This window comes from Lygodium microphyllum, chromosome 19 (assembly GCF_053477565.2).
Source record: "Lygodium microphyllum isolate KBCC chromosome 19, Lygodium_microphyllum_v1.1.10, whole genome shotgun sequence".
NCBI classification, from domain to species: Eukaryota; Viridiplantae; Streptophyta; class Polypodiopsida; order Schizaeales; family Lygodiaceae; genus Lygodium; species Lygodium microphyllum.
Genome location: NC_141153.1, coordinates 135084761 through 135111116, shown reverse-complemented (window position 1 = coordinate 135111116; position 26356 = coordinate 135084761). Strand labels below are relative to the sequence as shown.

Genomic DNA, 26356 nt, shown 5'->3' with positions numbered 1-26356 from the left:
TGTCGACCGAAGGTGAGACCATAACTAAGAAAGTTAACTAATGTGTGGATTAAGAATATAAAGTCACATGAACTTGTGCATACGTTAATATTTCCAATGTTTTTAAACTGAACTTACACAATCTTTGGAACTCCAAAGAGTTTGTTTCAAGAACTCTCGAGCCGAGGCTCTAGAGGTTGCATTTGTCCGGTTGATGCAAGGAAAAACGAGAGGCAAGTGATAGGCTTAGGGCTATGTGAGACGGGGGAGAGGGGGTGGGGGCATGGAAGCGGACTCATGTGAATGTGTATGCATACGTGTTTAATGCGAAAGTTATGTATGTATGTTATGTATATTGTCTGCAGCGTGCGTGCGTGCATTTATGTGTCTGCCGATGGACAGTTGGTGGAAAGCGTATGACTGCTTAATGGAATTGACGTGAGTCTAGTGTAACACCTAAGGCCAGAAGACGGATTTCTACAGTGATTATTATTACGCAGCTGTTGCGTCGATCATCGTCGAAAAGGAAAACCCTAATCTTGAACGAACAGCTACTGTACTGGTAGGCTAGATAGGGAGAAGCCTTGCTCTCTCTCCACAAAGAAGGAAAATGGCCAGGCTCAGTCAGCCGGCTTTTATTCACCTCACGCCCGTGCCATCATCTTCTCGTCTGGCTGTGGCTTCGTACATTTGAATCCACAGGCGGCATCGCAGGGACCATCAAGGACAGGAAACGTTCCATCTCGTGTAATCTCCCGCATCTGCCCTTAATTTGATCGCCTCCCCCGCTCCCCCCCGCCCGGGGGGCCGACCTTCTTCCTCTCCTGATCTCTAGTCCATTTGTGCCGTAGTGATATTTCGCCGCCGCCGCCTCCTCCTCGTCCTCCTTCTTCTTCTCCTTCCTCTTCCTGATCTATTATAGTTCATTTGAGCCGTAGCAATTCACCGTTCAGCTGCACGATGCGCATCAGGAAGCGTCGCCCTACTGCCACGTCAGCGGATGGCGGCGATCCTAATCCTCCTCCTCTTGAGCAATGTTGTGGTGATGCTCAGAGTGATGGATGTACTGCGGTTGGGCGGCGCTGTCAATATCATTATGTGAAGGCCGAATCGCTGAGATCGGAACTGGTTCCTTCGGCAGCAGTAGCAGAGGAGAAGAAGAAGCCCAACTCCACAACTAGCGCTGCTGCTACTACCACTACTACTACTTCCGCCCCGCATGACAGATGCACTTACAACACACATATGAGCCGCCTCATCATGAGAAAGCAAAGGGAGGCTTCCCCCGTGGAAGATCCCAGGCGCACTACTGTCGCGACGAGTCAATTAGATGCAGGACCAAGGGGACTGCATCACACGAAGAAGGCTCCCGTTAGCACAGGATTAGAGCAGGAGATGAATTTCAGCAGCCTATTCTCGTCCCGGTCGGAGCCTAATAATTCCAGCTTCCGGCCAGCGGCTGCCGCGGCGCTAGCCGTACTCTCCGGCCAGGTACTTACAACCATCCACTCACTCATTAATCGTTTGTCTTATCATCTGGGCACCGTTATTTGCTTCGCTGTGCCCTCTTCTTTGGAATTTCTTTCAACAAATCATGATTCATGAGACAAGCTGATATTTCCTTCCCCCGCCAACTAGGAGAACAACTGTGACATCAAGCATACGTAACGTTCATGAAGTACTTGCGACAATCATGCACAATACAGAGTTTCTCAGCTGCAGTAATTTCTTTCTTCCTACATAACGAGAGGTCAATGTTATGATTTATAATTTCCACGTTACAGAAACTTTCTCGTTATACCAATTATTTACGTTGACGCTTAATCCACCTTGTCCCACTTCCCCGAAAACAAGTTCGAAATCTCAGGGATTGACGATCATCGTGTAGTTCAGAATTCCCTCCAAAGAATAGGTCAATATCAACTATTGATACAGGATTTCTTACGTAACTAGGTTTTAGCAATCCGGTAGCTGATATGGCCACTGGCTCTCCTGCACAGAACGTTAGGTTCCTGTTTAACTGTTTTCCAACCTTGATTTTCACTTGCTTTCATAAGCTTCTGTGATCCACAGGAAGAGATAGTTATAAGTTGATATTGTAATAAACGAGAGGGGAGTGCCACCATGCTGGTCATGCCATGGCTATTGCCGTCTCCCACAGAGACACAAGCAGGAGATCGTGACAAATGCTCATCCGCTCTCCCGAAACGAGCATTGCTCTCATAACTGCCCTTTAAGATGAAATGTTGGCAGAAAGTGGGTAAAGGACGTTTCTGGTCATTCGAATTACTTGTGAACTGCTATCGGAGAAAGCCACTGGATTTCGGCCATTCTGAGCAGACCTCACTCATTATGTTCTGAAATACTGTTGAATGTTTGATCATCGAGAGCTATTAGATTATATGGGCACTAATTCTCGATAGGTACATGCGTATCGTTGGGCCTCACTAGGAGCTTATGCATATTGTATGCAGTTTATCTGCATAAATTTGTGATTCTAGGACATGATATTAAAAAGATGCCTAAAGGGAAGTATCCAAGAATTGAAATCATGCGCCCATGTACACACCCACACGCGGAAACATGAAGATCATTGCATGATGATACACAATAATACGCGTCGCATGAGGATCATTGCAAGATGATACATATTGTAGTCGGTAATATTGGCCACATTCCGTCGTATTATAACTAACGTGTGAATTCTGCAAGACGACATGATTGTAGTCGGTAATATAATTGGTAACATTCGGTCGTATTATAACTAACCTGTGAATTCTACTTCTACTAAGTATTGGCATGTCACAGAGTAAGCATGAAGAGGAAGATCTAAATGTCGAATCAGATCTGGAGGGCATTCAAAGGTGAGTACCTGGCCGTCTAATTTGGCCTTCGAACATCGATATATGATGCTTTGCAGTAGTAACCGGCGGATACATTGTCCTTCTGAACTTTGCTGCTGCAAATATTTCAGGCACATTCCCTCGGGCTGGGCCATGCCTAGCTTGCAAGGTAGGGTAATCTACGTTCTTTTGTGACGTTTCAATTATGTGTTTTCATTAGAGCTGATTATAACTGTATGCAGGATTAAGGAGTTCGAGGTCCAGGTCGAGGTCTAATTCTCATTCTATGCCGAAGCCGCTGCAAAATGATGTTAGTCTCGCTGGCACGAAGAACAGTAATTCTTACAATTCTTTGCGAGACGAGGCGCAACTTATAAGCATGAGCTCGAGATCGTCAGAATCTGATGGTTCCCTGATGCAGGGCGTGCAGCAAGCATGTCGCCAAACTATAAATTGGCCTGAAGTAGCAGTCAAAACAGCTGGGCCTCATTGCAAGCTGCCTTTTACTCGATTTTATAAGGAAATCGCACCACTTGGGCAGTTGAATATGAAGATGGTCGTCCAAGTCGGGAAGATAAAAAGGACGCCGGAGGACTTACTTGTGAGAAGCAAAAGCGGCTTAGTAGACAACAACATTAAAGCTGATCAGAAGAGAGGGACAACATTTAGATCGTCCACTTGCTCAAGGGATGGCCCCAAGATAAAAAGGATGCCGGAGGATTTACTTGTAAGAATCAAAAGCGGATTAGTAGACAACAACATTAATAAAGCTGATCAGAAGAGAGAGACACCATTTAGATCGTCCACTTGCTCAAGCGATGGCTCCAAGATGCAGTTGCTGCAGACGTCGGATAAGCTGAAGATGAGCTTCCAGGAGGCCGATGGCAAGATCAACGGTAGTGGTAACTGTGGGATTAAGGCGTATCCATCAAAGTTCGCCGAGCAGAGCAGTAATATCAAGCCTGGCAGCGCTACTGCGACCAGGGAGAACGGAGCGGGTGATGGGGACGTACTCGATGATCAGCTACTGTGCCCAAGCACCAGCAGTATAAATATGGTAGCTACAGGCACGAACAATACTGTCAGCAAGGAGCGTGAGAGAAACGATGATTATATGATTGCAACAGCAGCAGGCTCGGACAAGTTAGGAAAGGGAAGCAATAATAAGTACCATATAATTGGCAAGCAAATTAGCACCCATGTTGAGGAGGCAAAGAGGATGAAGACGAAATTAGGAGAAGGATCAGCTGGTATGATGAGTGATGCTGGGACGTCGAGATGGCGGAAGAAGTGCCGGCCGGTTTTCCGCTCCATCAACGACATCCAGAGGAGGGCGCCCCTGCTTCATAACAATACTAATACTGATACTATTCATTATCATCATCCTGCAGCTGCCAGCGATGTTAATATTGACCATATAATTGATGTACCAGCCAGTATAAGTGATCATCGAGAATATGCAGCGGATACCACACAAGCTGATAATCATGCCAGTTCTACAGCGTCAGCTTGTGGCGCTGCATCTGTAAGGAACGATCAACATAATCCAAACAGTATCACTACTTCTCATATAGACATCCACTCATTAGACGTCCGCCGCAGCAATGGCGGCAAGCCAGACGACAATGTAGTACTAACTAAGAGGAAGAAGAAGAAGGAAAAGCCCAACAAAATTAATAAGTCGGTGATGACGATCATGGCCGTTGTAGCAGAGGCAGCTCATCAGGAGCAGCCGCTGATGATCAGCAGGCTGTCGAAGAAGAGCTGCAAGGCGGCGCATCGTCAATTATTATATCATCAGCATCTAGCAGCTGTTCAACAACCGGTCACACCTGATCGACATGATGCAGCCGCCTCTCATCGATCGCTGCCAGCCATCCAGTTGAATCTCGACACGTCATCTCCAGCTCATCATCATCCTCATCTTCATCAAGCTGGTGATTATAATAATAATGTAGAGTCGCAGCCCATTAACTGCCGCTGCTCCCTCAACGGCGATCCCTTTGAGTGGAGACCTGACTTCTCTCATTTCATCTGATCATTACGTATGTATGAATGCTTTAACATCTTGATCAATGATAAACCATTCATTAGCGTCGTCGCTTACGGTAAACAGTTAGTCGCGGTTATGATCGTGGCTGTCGTTCTTACGAGACGCTGCATCACCAGTTACAAGGTGCCTTGCTTTGCTAATAGTTTTTCATACATTCTACTAATTTCGTACAGCTCGCTTCCATATTGATTCATCTATCCTAACTTGCTAGGTTTAAGCACGCCGTTGGATGTAGCCGTAGCAGCTCTACAAACATGGAAATACAGTCTTAATGTTTAGCTATCATCAGATTTTGGCATGCAAATGTCTTAATGCAATGCAGTAATATAATGTCGAGAGTACCCTAGTGCGCCATGATCTTTGACAATAGTCAAGTATTGATATACTTGCACCGCATTCTTTCTAAAGGTCTTGTTCTTGATTTAGCCATCCAACAAATCCCTCCTAGGTTATGACTAGTTATTTAATGTGTTCCATCGATAATAATGCCAATATTCACCTAGACCTTCAAAAGGACCTTCACAAGCTAGCTAACCACTTTATATTTATTAGTGCGCTTACTTTAGTTGAAAACATGTTAAGTGTCTGAAATATACATAATTTGAAACATCCAAAAAGTGTTCAAAAGTCTATTGAGAAATGTGGACAAGAACATGGCACACCATAAAGCTCATCAATGAGACAAGGACTATAGAAGTTTGTTATGATTTTGGTGGAACTTAGTACATATAAATTAAATCCTTGAGCATTGTATATTACTACATTGCATGATATTTGAGCTATCCACTCCAAGCTTGATGAGTAAGAGCCATTGAAATGTTTCCTAGTGCTCCCAACTCTCTATTATTTGAAGATTCAGACATACCTATTTTATACCTGAAGCAAAGGGTGATTGTTACATACTTCTTCATAGACAAAAAGAAACTCACATGCAAGGATCTTATTAAAATAGTCATCCTCATTTGAGCGATGCACCCATGTTATTTTCATGTATAGAAAATGCTAACTTATCCTTTTGATCACATAGCCACCTTGAAACTAGCTACTTAGGGTTGTGGCAAAATGACTACAAAAGCTCCAATAAATGTGATATAGACATAGCAAGAATTGTATATCTCACTGTAAAGGAAGGGAGATTTTAGTGTCACTTGACAAAAATAATAGCCATTTTTAAAAAACACATCCAATATGAGACACTTTTTAAAGATAAAGTTTATGTTGCTTATGAGATGCCAAATTTTCATTAACCAATTGTGGAAGGGGGGGGGGAGAGAGAGAGTGTGTGTGTGTATAAGCGTGCGCGTGAATGTGCACGTGGCCTACACACACGTGTATGCATATGTGCGTGTTAACACTAGTCTTGTAATTTGCCACAAAAGTGGTAGCAAGTTACTTTAGTGGCTCAGGTTCTATTTGAGTATATTTGAAATAGCATGTGCATATGATACCAAAATTGTATGGGACTTTACCAATGTTATTAGATAGTAAAAGAAAAGTCTTGAAACACATTTTCAATGAATTCATTTTCTATAAAATTTGGATTTTCCAAAGTGCATGAAAATTGATAAAAACAACACATAGCAATGCTATTTGATGCTCTTAAAAAAGTTAACACTTTTTACCTTATTTCTATTCTCTTATTGGGACCTAGGTGCTCTGTGCTTAGGTTCTCTAGATGCTTCGCATCAATGTTCTCTCGGTGCTTTGCATTGGGATTCAAAGCACCAATGTCAATAGCAATTAAGATACTTTGCATCCTAAGGCACATTTCATGTGGCAAGAGGGTTCAACAAAAAGACCTTGTCATGAGAGACCCCAAATAAACCAACCATGAGAAACCCCAAAGCAACCAACTATTACATAGACCCCAAAGCTTTTGTGTTATGCATAAGTACTTACGTATTTAAGAATATAGCTTCTCATTACATGTATAAGCATGCTTTATAAAGATACTAAGATATCTAAATGATTATTCAATATGGTTGTAGGATGTATCTAAAATAAAATCAACAATATTGTTCACATAAATTTAACTTACGCATGCAATGCAACTAGTGCGGCAAGAGGGTGGTCATCTTGAAAAACATATGCTATTATCTATGTTATTAGTCTATTAACATCTACACATATATTAATATATTTAATTGGTATTATTAGCATAATTATTTTTACTTTTTAAATGTAAATTATTATACATATAAGCATTTTTATACTAATTCTTAATAATTAATCATTTTAGTACATGTTCATATTATAATATAAGTATAAGTATATATATATATATATATATATATATATATATATATATGTATATATATATAATGATAACACATTTTTAGCTATAGACTCTAAATAATATACTATATTTATTATAATACATGGATGCATTTATTATAATTAATATAAAATAACCCTATATATTATGCCACATGTGTATATAAAATATGCGTACATATATCAATAGTATAAGACAATAATATGGTTCATATATGTTATAAATTATACATTATATATATATTACAATAAATATACTACATAATATATTATAATAATCATAATATAATATTAGATATTATACCACATACATACAATAATAGTACATATATATATATATATATACACAATATTGTGTGTAGATCAAGGGGACACACATACACACAAATATATATTTACACATATCGCTCTCGATATGTGTACATATATATTTGTGTGTATGTGTGTGTGTGTCCCCTTGATCTACACACACACACACACACACACATATAGAGGGGGGGAGAGAAAGAGAGAGAGAGAGAGAGAGAAATGACCACTCGATCGAGGGATGGTGTTAAACATAATGCGGGGAGGCTCAACCAATAAGCTCACTACAATAAAAATGAGGCATAGAAGCGCATGTTAGACGCGCAAGGTCGGGCGCGTCTATAAGTGCGTGTAAATGTGCGTGTAAATAGACGCGAATTTTGCGTCTATATATCTGCGCAAATAGATGCTAATATAGACGCGCCAACAGACACACAATTATTTAACCACCTAAAATTACAATTCACATAATTAAAAAACCAAAGTTAATAATTATTTAACCACCTGAAATTGATTCTTGAGTATGCACGTGTGCGCATGATAAAAACCATAGATTTAAGAATACACATTGAATCATTGAATTAAAAAAATAGAGTTAATAATTAATTTTTCATTGCTCTCTAATGAATGGCAGTTCCTCCAGTTGACAAGCCTGATATAAGTAATTAGCGGCAAGCGACAGAAACCTTACAATTAGTAGCAAGCATTGCAATATGTATCTCGTAATTTCTCTACGTACTTGAAGATGATAAAAGATACTTCCTTTTTATTATGGAAAATTCAATTTAGCTTTAAACTTGACTATTGATTCTTGAGTATGCACGTGTGCGCATGATAAAAACCATAGAATTAGGAATACACATTGAATCAATAAGCAAATTAAGTATGTTACAGTGAATGATCCATCTCATCTTCAATGAGATTAGCCCTTTCTAAACTATCTACTTCTAGGTCTATGTTACCAAGAGGTAACGAAACAAATAAGTCTATCCCACGATCAGATGTGTTGCTATATTGCTCAATAACTTCATCAATATCATCGACAATCACATTATTGTCTTCTTCTGCATTTCCTTGAACATCCTCGCGAGATTCATCTTGTACTATATTATGTATATCATCCATTATGGTGTCATCATGCACATCATCATTAATTGTTGGATTGTCATCTGCTATCTCCATGTCGGTAATATTACCATATATTGGTTTTGAACGATTAGATATAGGGATGACATACCACCATCGGTTATTGTTTACCATTGGATGATACACAACCTGTATTTGAAAAACAAAAGCAAAATTAAACTTAAGTACTTATTATATTGTGTATATGTATCACATGTATACATATAAAAAAATTAGCCTTTGCATATATACCTGCTCGCATTGTTGAGGTAGTACTAATGTGTCATTCTTGTTTTGGTGAAATTTTGTAGAGTCAATGATTACAAAACCACTTGGATGATGTCTGATTGTGCAATGCTCACTATTTGTTACCACTTCTTTAAACCACTTCACATCCAGTACATATATAAAGAATCGTCTAAAGTCAAGCTTCAGAATATCTTGGATCAAGCCACAATAACCTTCCATGGTACCATTGGCATCCTCGAAGTGAGCAAGGACAACACAATCTTGGGTATTTCTCTTTTCATCTATACGTTGAGTTCGAAGATGTTTACCCTCACACCAAAGTACATTGAATAATGTGCACTAGTAGTAAAAGATAAAAGATCAAACATGTCAATTATTTATATAAAATAAAACTTATAGAAACAAATTAATTGATAGTATGTCTCACCTTTGATAAGCAACCTCGTGCGTATTCCCACTCTTCTTGAGATATATTAATTTCCTCCTCTTTTTCCATTCTCTCCATTTTCTCATGTAACCAATCTATATCAATATGACGTGGGAGCGCATTTAGATGATCTGAAATGAGACATTACGTCCATATCTAGTGTGAAATTCTTGTCTTTCGCTTTTTCTTCTTGCCTTTGCTTCATTATATAGTGTCACCCATTTGCTCATTACATCACTATTGAGCACACAAAAACTATTTAACTTACGAAGTTCTTCTTTTGTTAGCGCTTTACTCATTCCTTTTCCTTGAGGTACTATAGAGGTAATCCTCAAGTCTTCATCATCTTTCCATAGTCGTGGTTGAGAGGGATCCACTTCAGCAAGATATTCAGAGATATAAACAAGGGATGATTGCACTAACCAACCCTCAGCCATGCTTCCCTCAGGCTGTGCTTTTTGCCTCACAAAATATTTTAAGGTTTTCATGAAGTGCTCAAGAAAAAACATCCACCTTACATGAACTGCCCCACAAAGTGCGATCTCATCAATCAAATGTACGAGTAAATGTAATTGAGTAGTTAAAATGGATCGAGGAAAAATTTCCTCCACCAAACAAACCACCTCAATAGATAATACTCGAGCATCTTACAATGTGTTTGGATCAATTTCCTTCGAGCTCACATATCTGTCAAGATGTATGATGTGCTTGTTTATTTTTGTGTAGAAATTCAAAGATATATAATGAAAAAATACAATGTATACACACCTCACAAGCTCTCCCATCTTGTAAATGATATCACGTACATCTTTGGATACACAATGGGATATGCTAGTAGGAAGTATGAGCTAAATGTAAACAATATTCATAGATCAAATGATTAGTTGAGGAAAAAGTCATCATACCCCAAAGTTTACACATAGTTACTTCACTAATTACTATATTCATGGTTAGAGATACCCTTACTTGAATCATTTTGTGCCAATCGTGGGACTTCAAACCAGATAGTTGCTCCACACCTCTTTTCTTTTTCTTTATGAAGGCTCCCTTGAGACATCTCATACATCCTGTGGGTGTTCGAAAGCTATATATTTGTTCCTTCACTATTTTTTCCTCATTCTTTGACAACATCCAAGGTGCATGGGGTAGCTCAATCTTTCCTCTGGGTCCAATGCGTGGCCAGGCTCGTCTCATGCGACCAATGTTACGTAAATCCTCCCTTACATTAACTGAATCATGAGCCCCTAGTATCAAGTGTTTCCATAATATAGATACAACATTTTTGAATATGTGCATGGGGTCCAACAGGTGATTGATCTTGAGTTCAGTCCAGTACGGAAGACGAAAAAATATAGAGAACCTAACAAACAAATAATATATTATGTAAACAATTCATCATACTAAATACTTTAAAGTCAATTGAGAGAAATGCACTTCTTACCGACTCATGCCGAGTAGAGGGTGGCTGTCGGCATTAATCCATCTCTCCTTCCAATCTCGAATGGTTAGAGATTGTGGAGTCATTCCATTAGTAGGGAGAACATATTTGGGATGGTAAATAGGAAGAAATCGATGATTATTGTCGTAGATAACCTTCTTTAAACGTGCCGGCCTAGAGGAAACTTGAGAGGGACCGCAAATAGGACATGCATGATATCCTGACATGGTTAAACCTGAAAAAACAAGTGAATTAATAAAATGCAATTGATTCAAGTCTTGAATTTCAAATATAGAGTTATATACATGTACCTGAATACTCTCCGTATCCTGGAAAGTCGTGCATGGTCCACAACAACATGGCCTTCAATGTGAAATCTCTAGAGGATGCAGATGCACTTGTATCTTGCACCTCAATACCTTCTCATAATATTTCTAACTCTTCAATCAAAGGCTCTAAGTAAATGTCCATGTTTTTTACCTTGTGCTTTCCAGGAATCAGAAGCGACAACATTACATGTCCCTTTTTAATTGCCATGGATGGAGGAATATTATAGTTCACCAATACCACTGGCCATACACTGTATGATATGCTTTTGATGCCAAATGGATTGATTCCATCCATACCTAAACCAAATCTCAAATTTCTTGGCTCTTCTTTGAAAACGGGCCACAAATTATCTATATGTTGCCATGCCAGTGTGTCTGCAGGGATCCTCCATTTTCCATCACTTGAACGATGACTAGCATGCCATGACATGAGCTTTCCAATAGACTTACACTTGAACATAAGTTTTATACGTGGAACAATCGAAAAATGTCGCAAAACCTTACCAGGCACATCCATTGACTTCATCTCCACTTTGTATCTTGATTCGCTACAAACAGGACACTCTTGTGTGAACTCATGAATCCCATGAAATAAGATACAATAATTGACACATGCATGGATCTTGACATAATTGAGGCCTCCCAGAGATGTCAAGTAATGTCTTGCTTGCTCTCTCTTAGTTGGCAATTTGTTTCCTTTTGGAAGCATTTGTGATAATAACCTACATATATTTTTAAAAGTGAGTTAAAAAACCACCAACATATATTTTTGTTTGATTTCAAAATAGAAAAATTAATATTATGATTCATAAGCCAAACTGAATTGATACCTACTTCAATAACGCATCCAAACTGACATTACTCCATCCATAAATTGTTTGCAAGTTAAGTATCTCGAGGGACGCACAAAGAACGGAGTATGTACAACCTTTATACAACGGAGTAGATGATGCTACATATAGTGGATCATCTGGCTTCATAGAGTGACCTTCTCCCTGAACCGGTTGCGAAAATAGATGGTGTACCATGTTGTCCAAAATCTCATCCTCTACGACTTGATGGGGCATTTCATGAGGGCTACTATCATGGTCTTCAGTCTCTACTCTTCTTGAAGACTCTGCCTCCTCGCCCCGACGTTTTGCAGCCTCTCGACGCCCGGGAGGGAGCATCTGAGGATGTGGCACCGCATCCTACTCAACCACAAAAGGGAGTTTCATGTACGTTGATATATAATTCCCATAACATAGACTAGCAATCTTAGTGGTAAAAAAAAACAATGAATACCGATGATTTTTCCCGGTCCCATTCTCCATACAAACTGAGGTGTGACATTGCAATTCGACGTACTCGAAAAATACACCCTCGACAACGATCACATATGCATTTAATTTTTCGCCGTAGCCATGCATCTCGATTATGAAGACACAATGTTTCATCCTCACTTGAGGATGTGCTCATTGACTCATCAGCTTGCACCACACTAGGTGATGATGACGTCGACATGATTAAACCTAATTTATGACAATATCAAAATATTTGTCATTCATATGTTTACATAAGATCTCAATTTTAAATACACAAAAATCATCATAAATACATTAAAACTTATGATAAGAATTCACTATCAAAACTTATCTTAAAAACAAAAAATTATGATAAAGCCTAAATGCGCATCTATATCAGCGTTTACCTACGCGTCTATATTGGCGTCTATTTTCGCGTCTATACTCGCATCTACCTGAACAATAGACGCGCATATACACGCAAAAATAGACGCACACGTCAAAATTCAAACCATACTTAAATCATTTCTTTTCAAACTGCGCCTTTCCTTTCCTGCGTTTTTTGTATTTCTGAAGCTTGAGTTTAGCCGACATGTAGTCTCTTCATGCCTCACCTAGTCTCTTCATGCCTCACCTCCTCATGACTCACCTCTTCTTTCATTTCAAACACACAAGAAGGGAAAAAGGAAAGCCAAGGAGAGGAAGAAAGAGAGAACAAGAGAGAGGAGAACAAGAAGAAGCAGTAAGCAAGCAAGCAAGCATCAAGGGAGGGTAACTTACCAAGGAGAGGAAGAATGAGAAGGAAGAAGCGCCACCACCCGCCACACCAAACACCCAAGGTGACTCTCTCTCTCTCTCTCTCTCTCTCTCTCTCTCTCTCTCTCTCTCTTTGTTTCTCTCTTTCTCTCTCTACTCTGTCTATGTATTTAGGATCTGTGATTCCATTATGTATTGCATTTTGTAAATCATCAATGGCAGTCGTTGGGCTAAAATCAGCCGACCGAGCGCGTCTGATAGCGCGTCTACATTTCAGTGTAGACGCAGATATAGACGCGAAAAATGTTTTCTCTCATAGCGTCTGAGGACGCATCTTAGAGCGTGTGTGCTGGCGCGTGTGCTCTGCAGTCTATACGCGATGATACACGCGCTGGACAGAAGGTTGACCTGCAGACTACACGCGATTATACACACACATTGACCTGGAATGTGCATCTAACAGCGCGTCTGTGCTGCATCTTAGATGCGAAGATAGATGCGCTGGACAGAAGGTTTACTTTGGAGCGCGTCTGAGGGCGCGTCTAACCTGCAATTTAGACGCGGGGATACAGGTGCCAGGTCTCCCAGTTCTGATAGTAAACAATATATTTTTGCAATGATGAATGTGACTAATCCTATGTTTGTGTTTATCAGTTTTCTTGTTTATGAGAAGCATTAGCACTTAAGTTTTATGTTCAATGTCTAAAGAAAGCTCTTTGAAAATGTATGTAATATATGATTTTTTGTATGCAAATAAATTTATCTTTTTCCTGTGTTTTTTTTACAGATATCGTATCCTGGTTCATCTAGCAATGACCCGGATTTGGATCGCATGAATGATACATTAGCCTCCTTTGGTAGGGGGGTCAATGCATTTTTTGGAGGTTTTCCTAGTAGGGAAGACTTCATGGGAGAGATGACGAGACACCTTGGCCGCTCTCCCACAGTGGACGAGATGTTCAGTATCATGTCTGGGACGCCTCTGACGTCTTTTCTTGGCACTACTTCCCAGACTCCACATGCAAGTACTCCACATGCAGGTACTCCATATACATGTAATCCATATGCAGGTACTCCACGTGCTCCACGTGCATCGGCTGAAGCACAAGCATCTGCAAAAGCACGTGCATCTGCAGAAGCTCATGCGTCCAGCGAGGCAGAGGGTAGTCGACAGAGAGGGGGGAGGGAGAGTCGAGGGGGAGGACAAGGCTTGTGTGGGGGTTGCCTAGGAGGTGGCGAGCGATCACCCTCACTAGTAGATCACGTAGAGGGATGATGAGGGAAGGGATGTAATGGCGTACATGAGGAGTGTCGTGCATGCGACGTATAAAGATTGTTTCATTGTCTTCAAAAATCAGAAAAGCGGCTTGTGGCAGGAGGTGTTGAGGGTAGTACATAGGAGGTACCCAAATCCTGAGGGTCAGCGATTCTCGGATGATTGGGGATGCACAAAAGTGAGGGATATACTTCACAACAAAAGATCCCACCTCATGACACATGCCAAGGACTCACTGCAGAGGCAGGAGGAGGGGCATGGAGCCTATAGCCAACCACCTATGTGCCACCGCATAGAGTGGAAGAAAGCCAAGAAGAAAGCAGCAGAGAAAGTGAAGAGTCGCCAGCACGCAGAGGCGCGACGGATCCAAATGGAAACAATGGGATCGTTGCATTATAGATTGGGCGGCAGAGAGTCGCGGGAGGCAGAGTTTGTAAGTATATTTTGATTTCTAGTTTTTTTTAAATTTATATTTCTTTCAATTCTTTACATATTTTATTCTAATATATTATGACTCATAATTGTTTGTATATATCTAAATGTTTTACAGACTACCATCGTTGGTAGGATACCTACTCCTAGAGAGGTAGGTTACCATCGAGGCCATAACCGTGCAGCCACATAGCTTCACTTCTATGAGGAGGGTCTCATCACTGAGGACCAATACAACTGGGCCATGAGGATTCGACAGCCAAAGGAGGTATGTTTTTCTTACTTTCCTATTAAAAGTATAGCTAATTATAACTTTTTCTCCACCTTGTCTATGTAAGCAACCCTGATCTTTTGTGTGTGTAGGCAAACCCGAATGTGGAGCATAGCGAGGAGGGGGATAGCGACGCTAGTAGCCATGGTGGTACTAGCAAAGATGTTTCCTCTTTAGATTCGTAGAGGAGCACCATACCTCCTCATGAGGCCTGTAAATGCTTTTGATATATAATGAATACATGGACTTTTATTTTCAATTCTCGTGCCTGTAAGATACATTGTCTTTTTCCCAAATGCACAATCTGATGTCTGGGAGGGGAAAAAGAAAAACCAGGCTCCCTGGTTTTATTTTCCAGTTCTGTTTTGCGCGTCTATCCGCACGTCTAAATTGCAGATAATTCGCATTTGTACGCGCGTCTATAGTACAGACTACGCGCGCTTCATAATTCAAATTTAAAAAAGAAATTATTTTTTTTTAAAAAAGAACATTTTTTGTTTTCCGTTCGCGTCTACCAGTGCTTGTAAAAACGTGTCTACTAGCGTGTCTATATGCGCGTGTATATGTGTGTCTATTGTGCGTCTATTTGTGCGTGTAAATTCGTTGATACATGCGATTATAGACACGGAATGGTAGACGTGCAAATAGACGGGTGGATAGACGCACCGTAAGAATTTCTCTATATTCAAAAATCGCGTCTAAATGTGCGTCTATGAGGCCTTTTTGTTGTAGTGAAGGGGAGAAGGATGGGGGATACATGGCATTCCCTAGAGTGCCCAAGAGATTTTACACTAGTTTTTCACATAAGCACACACATAGAGGAGGTTTAGGGTGGCCAATAGGATTAAAAAATGACATTAAAGGTGACTCCATATGAAACCAATTGATGAGGGGCAAGCAATTCAATTGGGTGAGGTTAGAAAATGTGCATGTTGATTAACAGTCTTCAAGAGGCCTAGCATAAGGCCATGATTGAGAGGACACTATGTAAGACATCATCACAAAGATTCCAACACCTAACCAAGTGAGGTGCACACAATTGGCCACACAAGCTCACTATGAAGTAGTATATAAATTGATCTCTTAATGTAGCTCAACCCTCACCCATGTGTGTGTGTGTGGGTGTGATATCTCCTTGCATGTGCCACAAAAGTAGTGCTTCATTACCTCTTTTTTCCATTGATCAAGATAGACATCATGGAGATGAGATAAGTCTTGAGTTGGGAGGGCACGATGAGGGGATGGAATGCAATGTGGAGAATAGAGGAGATGCCAATGTTAAGGATTGCAAAGATACACGAGCATGTTGAGAGAGGTCCTAATGATGATGATCTACACTAAGAATAATATGCACTTGCTCTCCATCTTCTCTGTGTGTGTGTGTGTGTGTGTGTGTGTGTGTGTGTGTGTGTATAGTATTTTGAAAAGGGTTTTACATTGAAATTTATAAGCCAAAAGCACCATACATGAAACATGAAGCAAATGAGTTATGACAACATCGATACGATGCAAGCTTCATCACTTGTGAACATTTTACATTACACTTGAGAAAAGCAGGCATTTAAAGGAGAAGATATAACACAAAAGCGTCATCCACAAACCCTGAGGCACATGAACAATGAGAGCTATTGGGTGCAAGCTTCATCACCTGAAAACATGCATTACAAAACTTACTAAGATTACTACAAGTAAAGACTACAATTTCCATGAGCAATTTATTATGGATGTACATCAATGGGTTACATTAAGCTTAAGGTTAAACTGCTTGAATGAAAATAAGATGTCTCCAAAACACTAAAATTCAAGAGAGTGCATTGAATGTACCACTATAAGTTTTAAACTAGTGATCCTTAGAGAAGGGCGGCTCACAATAGATACATATAAACTAGAAAATCGCTTTGGGCTCATGTTGCAATCCATTTTTATGAGTACTTATAACATTAGAAGATGCAACCACATCTCATAGACTTAACATATTTCAACACCGAACTTCCATAGAAAATTCAAAGAACTATATACATGCAACACTACAATGCCAAAATACCACACATTAGACACCATTGCAATTCAAAGAAATGTGGGTTTGACATGCAACATGCTTAGCTAGATACATTGTGATATCTTGACCCCACACCATGGCTCTATGACAATGTGGCCATGTTAAAAGAAGATACTTCTACCGCCACAAACACTTTGCTCCAGAAGCAATGCAAGCAACCACCCTATCTCTGACCATTAAAAAATGATATGCCTCTACCCACTTCATTTATTCATGTGTAGTGATGAGCTTTGTGTTGTGTGTGAAAAATGGCGGATGTCCTAAGAAATGACACATAGAGAGAGCCATGCCAAATGTGATGTGAGCTTGCCTTGCTCAGCACAAAGAGAAGAAGGAAAAGACAATTCTTCATGTTCCTAGCACTAGTGAGTACACATTATGAAGCCATCTATCCTTAGTTTTAGCATAGTCTAGCTCAACACATAGAGATTGAAACTATTCAACCATAGGAACTATCTGCTTTGCTCCCAATCAACACCATGCTAGTTGAAGATTGGGTGACTTCCTACAAACACCACCAATCAAACCATGTCCTATAGCTCTTTTGGCCCTCACCTCTCCAACACTGATAGCCACCAAATTGGGGCCATGTGGAGTAACAACAACTCATTCCCTTTGGAGAAGGCAAACAAAGGACTCTATAGAAGGGGATTCATACTCTCTGCCTTTTTTTCAAAAGTTAGTTTTCCTAGTCATTGACAAGTGATATTTAAAATCACCATGTTTACTATATAAACTAAATCAAACACTATCACAAGGAAGAGTAGGGTTAGGGCTACATGAGGTAGTTCTATGCATTGGTGATTGCCTTAGTGCCCTCAGAGAGACAATGAGCTCGCTAGAGAGCAAGAGGTAGACAACCATTTGGATCTCCTAGGAGGTGATGGTGGGCTTTTTGTTGTAGCCAACAAGGTGGAAGGCCTTTTGCAGAGTTTCTCAGAGTTGTCATTGATGAAGGAGTTCATTATGCCTATGGCTTTAAAGGAGATACTAATGTCGAGATGCACAAGTGCATGTGAGGAAGCAAGCTTTTTGAGCTAGCTTTTCTAGGCAACCTTTATTTCTTGTTCCGCATAGTCCACTTATTCCTCCTCTTCTCCTAGGCATATATTAAGCACCACTACTGCCCCCCCTCCCCCCCCCCCCCCCCCCCCACCCCCACCACAGCCACTACCAATTCCACCATCACTACTACTACCACCACCACCATCGCCACCACCTTCACCACCACCACTACCCCTATTAGCGCCTCCACCACCGCTATCACTACCGCCTCCATTGCTTCTAGCACCACCGTCCCCAACCATGTTTCTCCCCCCATGTTAATTACTTCAAGTACACGTCTCTTTCTCTCTCTATTCCCCATCTTACACCAATTTTCTCTCTATTTTCAGCCATGTGTGTGTGTGTGTGTGTGTGTCCTAGTCCCATGTAGCAATCTCTCTCTCTCTCTCTCTCTCTCTCTCTCTCTCTCTCTCTCTCTCTCTCTCTCTCTCTCTCTCTATGTGTGTGTCCTTGTGTTGCTCACAGACACACACACACACGCACGCACGCACACACACACGCGCGCGTGCGCGCACACACACACACACTCACTCACTCACACACACACACACACTCTCTCTCAATTTTGCAAGGGGGATCAACCATTCGTTTTTCACAGCAACTCTCTTAATTTCACAAGGTTCAAGGGTTTGCATGAGGTACATTATCTTAGACACTTTTATTTATTAATATCAAGACGAAAATAATATCACATTGTTACTCCCACATGCATATATACATTCACGTATTTATCACTTTTATGTGCATGATTTGCTATTACATCCTCATATATCACTTCCATTGTGCACTCATAAGTGAAATTGCATCAAACACATTTGTCATACTTTCAATTCAACATTATTGTGTTGACTTACTATAAGAGGATACGATATCAAACAGTTTGTTACACTTACAGTAATAATGAACGATATCTATTGCTTTTCACATTGTTCGAATAATTAATATCCAAACAACAATATTACCTCATCATTACTCAATGCATTGTGCACATATCTTAACTAATTTTCATTAATTAGTTTCTACTAATTCTTACCAATTAACTCATTATTATTAATTAACTTTTTAATTACTATCAAATTTTTATTTAAAAATTATTACTTATTAACTAATTATTATTAACTAATCTTATAATTATTAACTAAGATTTATTATCAAGTTAATTTTATAAATTATTAACTTATTATTAATTATAGCGATTAAGAAATTAATAATTAGTTTTTATATTTTATTTAATAGCTAATTTCTATTTACAAAATAATTCATTAACTAACTATTATTAACTAATTTTATAATTATTAACTAGTTTTTATTAACAAACTATTACTTATTAACTAGTAAATTGAGTTACTTATTATTAATCAATTTTAATTAGTAGATTATTACTTATGAAATAAAAAATTAATTAATTATTAATTATTAATTATTAATTAACCTATTAGTTATTTAAGTGATTAATAAATTAATTAAGAATATAAAAAATCTTAAAATTAACTAATTAGTTGATAAATAATAATCACTTACTTACTTAAGTAACTATTTATTTAATGAATTTTATCTCATTATAAATTTTATTTAACTAATCCTTAACAAATTAAACTAATCAAGGGGTATGCCCTTACAAGGGAAATTTTTTTTGACCTATATACATATATATATATATATATATATGTAAGGACGTCAGTGGTGGTGGTATCAACAATGGTAGACAAGCATGGGTAACACGCGTGGGTGACAATTCAGGCAGGCACTACAGTACGAGAGAGAGAGAGAGAGAGAGGAAAATAATTTATTTTTTTCTTAAGTACTTATAAAATAGTGAATTAAAAATTAATTTAAATAATTAAAAAGTAGTTAATTAATATTAAAATGATTTAAAGTTAGTTATTTTAATTAGTTAATTAGTGATCAATAGTATTGATTGATTAATTAGTTACTTTAATTAGTTTATGATTTATCACTAATATATAAAATTAAATATTTAGCTATATTAAATAACTAATCAAAAAATTAGTAATATAAATATATTTTTAATAATTAACTACTAACTAGTAATTAATTATATAATTAATTAAATGAATAATTATTAGTTTTTAATTATTATTTATTAATTGCTTTCTTATTACTACTTATTATTTAATATATAAAATTAAAAACTGGATATATTAATTAATTATTTAAATCAAAAATAAAATCAATTTAATTAATTAAAAGTAAACTTAATTAATTAATATTAATACTAATTTAAATTATTTATCTAAGTTAGTTGATTAGTTTTAAGTAGTTAGTTAATAAAAACTAAAATTTATAAGTTTATTTAAAAATCAATGAATATTAACTTCATAATTACTAATTAGTTAATAAGTATAGCAATTAATTAATTATTTTATTAAATAAAATTAATTAATTAATTATAAATTTAAGAAATTGGATACAGTAATTATATTGAAATTAAATAATACTTTAAATTAGTTAATTAAAATCACATATATTAATTAATATCAAAATTATTTATCCTAATTAATTAAATAATGATTTTAATTAGTGATTGAATTAGTAATTAAATTAATAAGTTTAGTTTAAAATCAATTAATATTAAGTAAATCATTACTAGTTAGTTAATAAATTTAGCAATTAATTAATTGGTTTATTGGTTTACTAAATTTATTAACTCATCAATTAATTAGGTTATCAAATGAATCAATTAGTTTATGACATTTACTTATTAGCTAGGTTATCAAATTAATCAAGTAATTAGTTAGTTATTTTTTAATCGTATATACTAGTTAGTTAATAAATCTAGCAATTAATTAATTGGTTTATTGGTTTACTAAATTTATTAACTCATCAATTAATTAGGTTATCAAATGAATCAATTAGTTTATGAGATTTACTTATTAGCTAGGTTATCAAATTAATCAAGTAATTAGTTAGTTATTTTTTAATCATATATTTAATTCATGTATCAAATATTAATATAATTTTTTAATTGCTTATTTTTAGTTAGTTAATGAATCACTTATTAGATTATCAAGTTATTCGAGTAATTAGTTAATTATATATTTAATGAATTAATCAAATATTTAAGTAATTAATTAATTAGGTAGTTAGTAGTTTATTATATTAAGTAATTGATTATTTAATATTTAATGATTAATTAGTATTATTAATTACTCAATGGATTAATATTAATCTATTAATTAAATTATTAATGAACTCTTTTATTAATATTGAACTTAATTAACACGTGTATAAATCAATTAATAATTAGTTAGATATTATCAATTAGTTCATTAGTGTATCAATCAATTATATCAATGAGATTATTAATTAATTTTTTATTTGATGTTAGTCAGCTTGTTCATTAGTTTATGCATATCAAGCGTTGGTGTGAGAACCGCGTTGCAATGGCCGAACTAGGGGCTCGGATCATGATAGTCTCTGAGGAGCGATTGGCCAAATGGCGGTCTCAAAGAGACCCAACCTATGTGGCACCAACTTCCCTTCGAGTGCTGACTGACATTCGGGGTACGGACTTAGCTGGAACTAGCCTAGAGAGCCCTTTGATTAATAAGGTTCTCACTGAGGAGGAGTTACATGTTGCCAGTAGACTCGGACAAGGTTCCATGCTGCTCGATGTGGCAAAATATCTATTGGTACTGAGTAAGCTGCCACAAGTGCTGGATACGTGTGCCACACTCCAGTACAATCCTAAGTTCTACAATTGGTTTTTATCCTCGTAAAGCGACATGGACTCATGGATATGTATATAAATAAACAATGACTTTTGTGACCCTGTATAAATATCATCAACACACACAAGCAATAAAAACCCAAGCGCAGACAGAAGAATCGGGGCCAACAGGCTACGCTAAGCCGGTCCCCCTTTCACCAGATCATGTCCACCTCCGAGCAAAGGGCATGCACCCGCATTGCCACCATGGAAAACCCTGGCCAACGTCCCTCATGATGTAAGCAGGGCGCAGTCCCTCTCTACACACTTTCCCTTCCCGACCTATCCTTCCGAGGATGAACCCTCCAAACATAGGACCACCAACCGACATAATATCTAAGTATGCACGAGTACTCACATAATATCTGCACCGAAGTATATACACAGTTTGGATCCTTAAGTGCAGGACAATACTCCAGGCTTGCTTAGAGTTCGACTTGTCTCCCAAACTAATCAAAATATGTCTTGTGCACGATAAGAAGACTAGCACTACCCCTTAAGGAGAGACCACATGAGAGGTTTTCCAATTGCAGGTATTAAAGACTCCAACGAAGGTGTTGTTCGCTCTTCATCAACACTCAACTCTGAATTCCTATCCTTATCACCCTGTAAGCCTGCCAAGAATCATCATGTATAGAATCCGTAAACAAACCGCCACTTGTACTCCATCAGTGCAACCCCCTTAAAGAACAGCCCTACCACCAACTCCCATTGCCCTACCACCTACCACTTAACCCACCAACATGCCCCCAACGACCTTCCTCCCCACCACTACCAACACTCCATCATGGCAACCACAAACGACCTTGCCACCCACGTCTTCGGTGCATGCTAACGCTTGCTACCTACGACGGTAAGTGCCATGGGACTGGCACTCGTCTAGGAGGGGGGTAATGTTAACCCTCAAACAAACGAAGTTGGAAAATCCAGAAAAGCTAAAGCAGAAGACAAAGACAAAGGCCAAGGCAAAGAGAAACAGAAGACAAAGACGCACAAGGAGAAGAGTCCTAAATAAGGAAGAAAGGCGCACAAGGAAAAGCACGAGTCAAACCTTTGTAAAAGAGCGCAAGCGCGTTATGGTTTAATTTAAGGAGTGCCGGCAGGCTCTCACCCGTGCAATTTGTAAATGTAGCCGGGCGGTGGAAAGGAAGCTAGGAAGATAGAAGGACAATGGGAAAAAGGGCCTAGGCTACGGCCGGCCATGTAAAAAAGGGGAAAAGGGGATGACCGCCCAAAAGGGATTTAGGGTTTTGTATATAAAGTTGAAAAGTGAATGAGAAGCTTATTCTTGTGGCCAAAAGTAGCTCTCCTCTTCTTCTTCTTCTTCTTCTTGTTCTTGCTTGCTTGAGCTTGTGCTTGAGAGAGGGAGTGTGAGAGTGTGAGGGAGTGAGTGTGTGAGGGTGAGGGACCGAGGAGGAGAAGCTCTCCATCTTCTCCTTTCTTCTCCTCTTCTCTTCTCTTCTCTTGTCTTGCTCGCGGCAATGGAGCTTGGAGCGTGGGGCTTGAGGATGGAGCTTGCTTAAAGCTTGCACTTGGATCGTGGAGCTACCGGAGTGCGTGGGAGAGGAGGTAACTCGAAAGGCACGGAGGTAAGCTCACTACACCCTTAGATATGGATGGCGCGTCGGTTATGTGCGAGGTAGCCATTGGTGCTCGGCTTGGAACGCTTGAAACAATAAGTGGTCCATGGGTCTTGGTAGTTGAGCGAAAGCTCTCACATTTTAGACAAAGATGCACAAGGAGAAGAGTCTTAAATAAGGGAGAAAGGTGAACAAGGAAAAGCGCGAGTCAAACCTTTGTAAAAGAGCGCAAGTGCATCATGGTTTAAATCAAGGAGCGCCGGCGGGCTCTCACCCGTGCAATTTGTAAATGTAGACGGGCGGTGGAAAGGAAGCTAGGAAGATAGAAGGACAATGGGAAAAAGGGCCTAGGCTACGGCCGGCCATGTAAAAAAGGGGAAAAGGGGATGACCGCCCAAAAGGGATTTAGGGTTTTGTATATAAAGTTGAAAAGTGAATGAGAAGATTATTCTTGTGTGTGGCCAAAAGTAGCTCTCTTCTTCTTCTTCTTCTTCTTCTTCTTCTTCTTCTTCTTCTTGCTTGCTTGAGCTTGTGCTTGAGAGAGGGAGTGTGAGAGCGTGAGGGAGTGAGTGTGTGAGGGTGAGGGACCGTGGGGTGGAGAAGCTCTCCATCTTCTCCTCTCTTCTTCTCTTCTCTTCTCTTGCTCGCGGCAATGGAGCTTGGAGCTTGGAGCGGGAGGATCAAGCTTGCTTGAAGCTTGCACTTGGATCGTGGAGCTACTGGAGTGCGCGGGAGAGGAGGTAACTCGAATGGCACGGAGGTAAGCTCACTACACCCATAGATATGGATGGCACATCGGTTATGTGAGAGGTAGCCATTAGTACTCGGCTTGGAATGCTTTCGCTCAACCACCAAGACCCACGGACCGCTTATTGTTTCAAGCGTTCCAAGCTGAGCACTAGTGGCTACCTCTCACATAACCGATGTGCCATCATATCTACGGGTGTAGTGAGCTTACCTCTGTGCCGTTCGAGTTACCTCCTCTCCTGCGAGCAAGCTCGATCCTCCCGCTCCAAGCTCCGAGCTCCATTGCCGCGAGCAAGAGAAGAGAAGACAAGAGAAGAGAAGAGAAGAGAAGAGAAGAAGAGAGGAGAAGATGGAGAGCTTCTCCACCCCACGGTCCCTCACCCTCACACACTCACTCCCTCTCGCTCTCACACTCCCTCTCTCAAGCACAAGCTCAAGCAAGCAAGAACAACAAGAAGAAGAAGAAGAAGAGGAGGATGTCAAGATTGTGGGAGAGAAGGAAGGAGTCTCACTTGTAGCTTTCTTGCTTGCACAATGGGGGAATACACACAAAGGTGGAGGTTGAAAAACAGTTTTCCTCTTCTTAGTTGTGGAAGCCAAAAGAACTCAAGTACAAAGAAATAGAAGAACCCTATATATGGGTCTCAAACCAAACTCAACTAACTAAGGTGGCATACTAACTGAGCCATGAACTAGAGTAGATAAGGATAGCTATCATGTAACTATTATTCATGGTCGGTGTACCAACCGTATCTGCAACTGACAAGTCGGTGACATAAATGCACAACGGTCACCCTGGCATATCACGAGTAACTATTATTCATGGTCGGTGTACCAACCGTATCTGCAACTGACAAGTCGGTGACATAAATGCACAACGGTCACCCTGGCATATCACGAGTGGAGCTCGATATCTCAACACTCCCCCTCGAGCTCAATCCCAATTCCTGCACACCAAGCAGGTATCTGAACTTGTGCAGCTTCTCTGCACCCAATGCCTTTGTAAATATGTCAGCTACTTGATCCTCTATGCTGACATAAACTAGATCAATAAGACCTAGTAAAACCCTCTCCCGCACATAGTGATAATGCACCTCAATGTGCTTTGTTCTAGCATGATAGATTGGGTTATTTGCCAAGTGTATACTACTCATGTTGTCACAATAAATGACAATTGGTCCATCTGTAGGCTGATGCATATCATAAAGTAGCTTATGCAACCAAGTTACCTCACATCCAGCCATTGCTACACCCCTGTACTCAGCCTCTGTGCTGGACAAGGCAACTATAAGCTGTTTCTTACTGCTCCAAGTGACTGCAGCACTCCCAAAAGAGAACACATATCCACTGGTAGATCGTCTATCAGAAATGCTACCAGCCCAATCAGCATCAGTGTATCCATGCAACTGTATCTGAACCCCAGTCTCATAAAATAGTCCATACTGCAATGTGGACTTCACATACCTGAGTATGCGTCTAGCCGCATCCAAATGCGGTTTCCTTGGAGCCTGCATAAACTGACTTACCAATCCAACAGCATAGCTCAAATCTAGCCTGGTAATAGTCATATAAATCAAGCTTCCTACTATGCGTCTGTACATAGTAGGGTCTTCCAGAAGCTCACATGCATCTGCGCTCAGCTTCACATTCTGCTCCAAAGGAACTGAAATAGGCTTACAGCCTGTCATCCCATATTTGGACAGCATGTCCAATCCATACTGCCTCTGCAAGAGCTGTATCCCACTTGGTGATGTAATCACCTCAATGCCCAAGAAATAACGCAAGTCTCCCAAATCCTTCATCTTAAACTTCTGCTTCAATAGTATTTTCACATGAAGGATATCTTCATCACTGTCACCTGTGATAATCAAATCATCAACATAAATGACAAGTAGCATAATACCTTTCTCTATTTTTCTCACATAAAGTGAGAAATCTGCCTTGGAAATCTGAAAGCCAATAGTGACAAGATACTGTCATATCTTGTCAAACCATGCTCTAGGTGCTTGCTTTAAGCCATACAATGCTTTCTTCAACCTGCAAACAAACTCAGGATGAACAACATGCACATAACCTGGTGGCTGCTCCATATAGACCTCTTCTTGCAAATCACCATGCAAGAAGGCATTCTTTA

The 26356-nt window shown here is 39.3% G+C and overlaps 1 protein-coding gene across 1 annotated transcript; it reads left to right on the top strand.

Annotated features, from left to right (window-relative positions):
- Nucleotides 1-504: 504 nt before the first annotated feature.
- LOC148020412 (uncharacterized) lies at nucleotides 505-5105 on the top strand. The gene is made up of 4 exons (XM_087700713.1): nucleotides 505-1470; nucleotides 2788-2843; nucleotides 2954-2991; nucleotides 3065-5105. Exons 1-4 carry the CDS (start codon nucleotides 940-942, stop codon nucleotides 4858-4860), a joined length of 2421 nt encoding a protein of 806 aa, XP_087556839.1. The 5' UTR covers nucleotides 505-939; the 3' UTR covers nucleotides 4861-5105.
- The last annotated feature ends 21251 nt before the right edge of the window (nucleotides 5106-26356 follow it).

What these genes read in the sequence shown, in the direction of transcription:
- LOC148020412 (XM_087700713.1), top strand. Translation starts at nt 940, where the DNA reads ATGCGCATCAGGAAGCGTCGCCCTACTGCCACGTCAGCGGATGGCGGC. An exon ending in GATCTGGAGGGCATTCAAAG is followed by an intron (nt 2,844 to 2,953) that starts GTGAGTACCTGG and finishes CAAATATTTCAG; the next exon opens with GCACATTCCCTCGGGCTGGG. An exon ending in GGCCATGCCTAGCTTGCAAG is followed by an intron (nt 2,992 to 3,064) that starts GTAGGGTAATCT and finishes AACTGTATGCAG; the next exon opens with GATTAAGGAGTTCGAGGTCC.